This window comes from Oratosquilla oratoria, chromosome 23 (genome assembly GCF_046742065.1).
Source record: "Oratosquilla oratoria isolate Oo_2021 chromosome 23, ASM4674206v1, whole genome shotgun sequence".
In the NCBI taxonomy this organism is placed as follows: Eukaryota; Metazoa; Arthropoda; class Malacostraca; order Stomatopoda; family Squillidae; genus Oratosquilla; species Oratosquilla oratoria.
The window spans coordinates 7,132,341-7,137,340 of record NC_134799.1 but is presented as its reverse complement, the minus strand read 5'-3'; the positions used below and the strand labels follow the sequence as shown (position 1 = coordinate 7,137,340).

At 47.5% G+C, this 5,000-nt stretch overlaps 1 protein-coding gene across 1 annotated transcript in view; it reads right to left on the bottom strand.

The window, feature by feature from the left end:
* Window positions 1-3,235, bottom strand: part of LOC143037707 (uncharacterized) — a 395,763-nt gene extending 392,528 nt beyond the window's left edge. The window contains exon 1 of the mRNA XM_076206248.1: window positions 3,121-3,235. Coding sequence (XP_076062363.1) covers window positions 3,121-3,142 — 22 coding nt within the window. The 5' untranslated portion in view covers window positions 3,143-3,235. The remainder of the gene's footprint in view (window positions 1-3,120) is intronic.
* Window positions 3,236-5,000: the final 1,765 nt, after the last annotated feature.

Genomic DNA, 5,000 nt, shown 5'->3' with positions numbered 1-5,000 from the left:
TACAGAGCTGTTGCAGTTATTGCTGCTTTTACTCATCGTACATTCAAGTGCTGACTGTCGGAAGACGACGGAACTCGCAGTGTATCAAGAGGACAAAGAGATTTAGATCTTCATGCACAGAGGTTTTCTAATCGGCAGCTCTTCGCCGAAATCGGGCTAAGTAGAGCCAGAATTCACAGAGGAGGAGACACGCCGAATAAGAGAACTGTGACCCATGGATGCCCAGTTAGCAAAACGTAAGATTTTCGATTTTTTAATTTCATGTAAATGACACTAGACGAAAGAAGAAAGATTGAAAATCTTTATTAGTGTCTTTGTTTAAGCTATTCTTAATATTTCCTCAATATTTGCAACCATGCCTAACTTAACCAATATTAACCTAACACAGCCTTAGCTAACCTATCCTAAATTAACCAAATCAAACAAGCTGACCTTACCTACCCAAAACCTAGTTCAGCTAACCATAATAAAAAGAAAATGCTAAGCAACGTATTTCTGTATATTTTATCGTTTGGAATCCGGCGTGTGTATCGTTGGTGCAATATAATCGGTTATCTGTCTTTGTCAAATGACTATACAAAATCACGAAATATGTTCTTGTGTTCATCGATACGCCTTCAAAATCCCCCGAAGGAAGGTCCGCGAGGAAATTAATCCAATTAACTCAGCAGACTCGACAAAACTGCAGTAGAGCAAGCTGGCCAAGTGTCTGCCGTTAGCCAGGACAAAATATCTAAAGTCGTCATCGTAGCAAAGGACCTACATAAAGATCTAAAAATAAGCTTACGATCTTGACTTGTTCAGGTCCTGATTGTAATACACTACCCAAGCAAGATAATTTACACCCAAAAAAAAACCTACGATAAGATTATTTTCTTACAGAAATTCCGGATAACCTCCCACTGATAAACTCGCCAGACCTTCAAACGCTTGTTATCACGTTTTCTTTACATAAGTAGAATTAGAATACACGACTAGCTAATTACTTGTATTTCCATAAGGCAGCTGTGGAGGAGGGCGAGTTAATACCACGGTCTGGACTCTTCTCCAAAACATCTCCGGACACCGTGAGCAGCTTAAGGCTGTCTCAAGAGACACGCGACAATCCTAACAGGCTCACGGCGAGCATTTCCTTCTCAATCCTGCCAACTTCCTCGACTCTAGTATCACCCAAGGACCCACCCCACCAGGTGGAGCTCCTAGATTAGGGAAACGCAACCTCCTGAGGGCGCAGGATCATATCCTCCGCAGGCTTTCTTCCTTCCTTCCTTCTTTCCTTCTAGAAGACAATGACGCCTTGATCCATAGTCACACCAAGCTTTCGACCTGTTTCTGACCACCTTCGACCGAAAATCAAGCGATCGGTTGGCGACACAAAACCTATACAAGGAATTGAAATGGAAAAAGTTAATGTGGTTGATAAGATGAAAATTTATGTACTGGGGACTATTCAGTGTTGTAATACATATATCTATCAAGCGATCGATCTATCTTATTACCGATTACCAGCGACTTCCAAAGACTACCTGTAACTCGCCGACGACCACCTGGTCGCCGGTGGTCGGAAACAGTTCGTAAGCTTGGTGTGACTGGACCCTTAGGCAAGCCGTGGCCTCTGGTTCGCATCCTCCCCTGCGTGCCTGCCTCCCTGCGTGTTGTCCCGTAGCGGAGAGGGGCGGGGCACGCAGAGGAGAGGCGGGGCTGGGTGGGTCGGGTGGCGCTCTATGGGCCCTCAAGGATTCCAGGCAGGCCATTACATCTTGTGGGAATTCCTTCCCCCCAAGAAAATCCAGCCATTTGGAAATTCTTTCACGTGACTTCAAATAGGGTTTCCTTTTTTTTTTTTTTCTCTCTCTATCTCTTTTTTTTGGGGGGGTGGGTGGTAACAAGAAAGGTCAACAGAAATGCGTTTGGTAAAAGTCTGGAACTGGTGTATCAGAATAGGGCATGGGAAATAAATCAGTAGTTATTTGCGGGCGACGTCGCGTTTGCGCCTGACTGCGGAGAGGCAGAAGCTGTTCGGGACTGAGTTTGGAAGAGTGTAAGAGAAAAGAACGCTACAAGTAAATATGTACAAAAGCAAAGCAAAGCAAAGCAAGTACGAAGGGCGAGAGGGTCGAGGAAAGGTAGCGTTTTAAGTATTTGGGATCACATGTAGCAGTGCATGGAATAATGGACGTGGAGATGAATTATATATTGAAATAAACAATTAAATGCCTAGAGAGAATGAATTTTTTTATGAAGAATAGGTATCTGGAAACTAATGCAAACAGAAGGTTGTGTGAAGACGTGACTGTACCTATGGCGTTGTAGGGGCTTTGAATATAAAGGAGACGGAGAGGAAGAGATTGAATGGTTTCGAAGCAGTCTGAGAAATATGATGGGCATTACAACAATGGATCTGATAGGAAACATGGAAACGATGCAAAGAACGGAAGTGGAAAATGAACTATTGAATTAAATAGATCAAACAGTGCTGAGGTGGATTAGGTACAAGGAAAGAATAAATGAGGTAATACTAGTAGTGCTGGAAACAATAATGAATGGAGTGAACTTAAAAAGGCCAAGAATGAAATGGATAGATTGGGATCTAGAGGCACTCAGGAATTCTGTAGAATATGTAAGACAATGCGAAAGATTAGGAGTGCATACAGAGACTGAGCGGATAAAGGGATGACGCGACCCGAAGGGATGTTCTTCACATCTTCTCCCTAACCTATTTTGAATGGATGAGGTGGAGGGGTGGGGCTCGCCATACAGTAAAGCAGAGTAAGTAAACCAACTCCGGCTACCGGGCGTTTCTGTAGGACTGTGCCTCGCTACATTGCTTTTGACCCGAGCGGTGTGGCGGGAGAGCGGAGTGGCCCTTCCTCCCCGACGTGCTGGTATGGGTGTCGTTTGCTTATGATGTGGATGTGCGCTTTACCCACCATATAAGGGGCCTACGGTATAAATATGTACCCATGCTCCCGTCATTCCGACATGTTAGAGGTATGTTAGTAATGAGGTCCGAGGCGTGCAGCAAGCAAGAGCACCGTTTGACAGATGGGAATTAGTTGGTGTTAGGTCACACGTGTCAGGAAACATGAAACCTTTCGGGCTTTCGATGGAACAACAAACCTGCACTTAAGGAAACCATCATCTGGAAGCGGCAGAGCTCGACCAAGACGTCGTCTATACGTACACTGTCGTTTTATTTTATTTCTTCTTCTTCTTCTTCTTCTTCTCTCTCTCTCTCTCTTCCTCTATTTCTATTTTCGTGCTTCCCTTTCGTTAGAGAATAGAACACTGTTCGAATATTTGTTACTCGGGGAACTCTTAGCAATGTGTTTTAGTTAGATTGTATTATATTATCACCTCGTAAAACTGTAATTCATCTATGAACTCGTTCAGCAATGTTCTATTTTCATTTATCTGATATAAAGAAAATTTGACCATGGCATCACCAGTACAGATTTCAAGTATTATGTTAGTATAAATTAACTGAACTAATAAAAGCCATTCACGATTCACAGTTATACCAAATACCGTAACTAATGTAATCGGTGCATACACTGCATATAGATATGCAAGCTGCAATGAACTACGTACATTCACGTTTCCTTTCACAAATTTCTTTCACTCTGAGGCTTGACGAAGAACGACAAGGGCCGTCCGTTCGCCACGGCGAGCACTACCAAGAAAGGAACAAATTAATCTTAAATCATCCACGGGCTGGAGTTCGGAGGCCGAAGCAGCGGCGAGAGCGGGGACCTCGAAGCTACCTGCAGAGGGAGGCGGGATCGCGGAGACGGCAGCGACGGGGGTATGGCCAGCGCCGGGCCCGGGCGCGGTGGCTCCTGAAGCACCGAAAGGAGGACTTGCGACCTCGCGGGGCACGGAATCACTCGGTGGGCGCGGGTGGTGGGTGCAGGAACGGGGATGAAGAAGAAGATGAAGGAGCACCGCCCCAGAGGCTGATAGCATCGTTGCTTATCCCCAAGACTCTTCGCGGGACTGTCGTCGTCGTCTTCCCCGGCCGCGCCGCCGCCGCCGTCGCAGGTTCTTCCTCCTCTACATATTCCATGGAAGAGAGACCAGACACCCCCAAGTTAATCGCAGTAGCTGCCTGCTGCCGCCCCCTAAAACCTCGGCTGTGCGAAACAAGTATGAGTAAAGTGGCAAGTTCGGGACTTCATGGCGTGGTTGACGGGTGATGTGTCAGGCAGGCGGTCGTGCGTGACTTTACCCATTAGCTGACAGTCACGACGACGATAATGAGGGAACGACGACGCCGGCAGTTGACAGAGCGATAAGCAGTTCCCAGCGAAAAGGTTCCCCAACTCCCCGCGGAGGGAACTTGGCCGGGCACCACACACACTTGCAAGACACACACACACAAACACACACGCGCGCGCGAACTCGACAAACGGACCCTCACTTAACACAAGCGCATGGCTAACTTGTCTAAGACACCACACTCAACCAGAAACACCACCTCCACCTCCTCTTCCTCCTCCTCCTCCGTCTGCCCTGCCTCCTCTTTCTACCCTTCCTCCTCCGCTTGACCTCCTCCTCCCCCATCCTCATCTGCCCACCTCTCAGCCAGTCGCCCGGGACACTTCGCCCCCCCCCTCCTCCATACCCCGCGAGCCTCTTCGGTCCTAGATTGCTGACGTCGCACCTATTACCAGAGTGCCTTGCTCCTCCGACCCCCACCCCCTCCCCGCCCTCCAACACCAAAGCCAACCTCAACGCCAACCCTTCTCGTGCTCTTTCCCCACAATCGGATCGACTTCTCAAACAGAAAACGGAAATACAAGTTAGGGTACCTTACTGGCAACATCAGTACCCACGTGACCACAGCGGGCCAATCAGCGCACAGTGTGGGGTTCTGCTGAGGGCACAGCTCGCAAGGGTGCAGCACCTATCAGTTCATGTTAGGGAGGAGGCGACGGAGAACTAATTGCACCTTTTTGGTCAATTTATGCAATCTGAGACAACGCAACGGTGGTCAACGG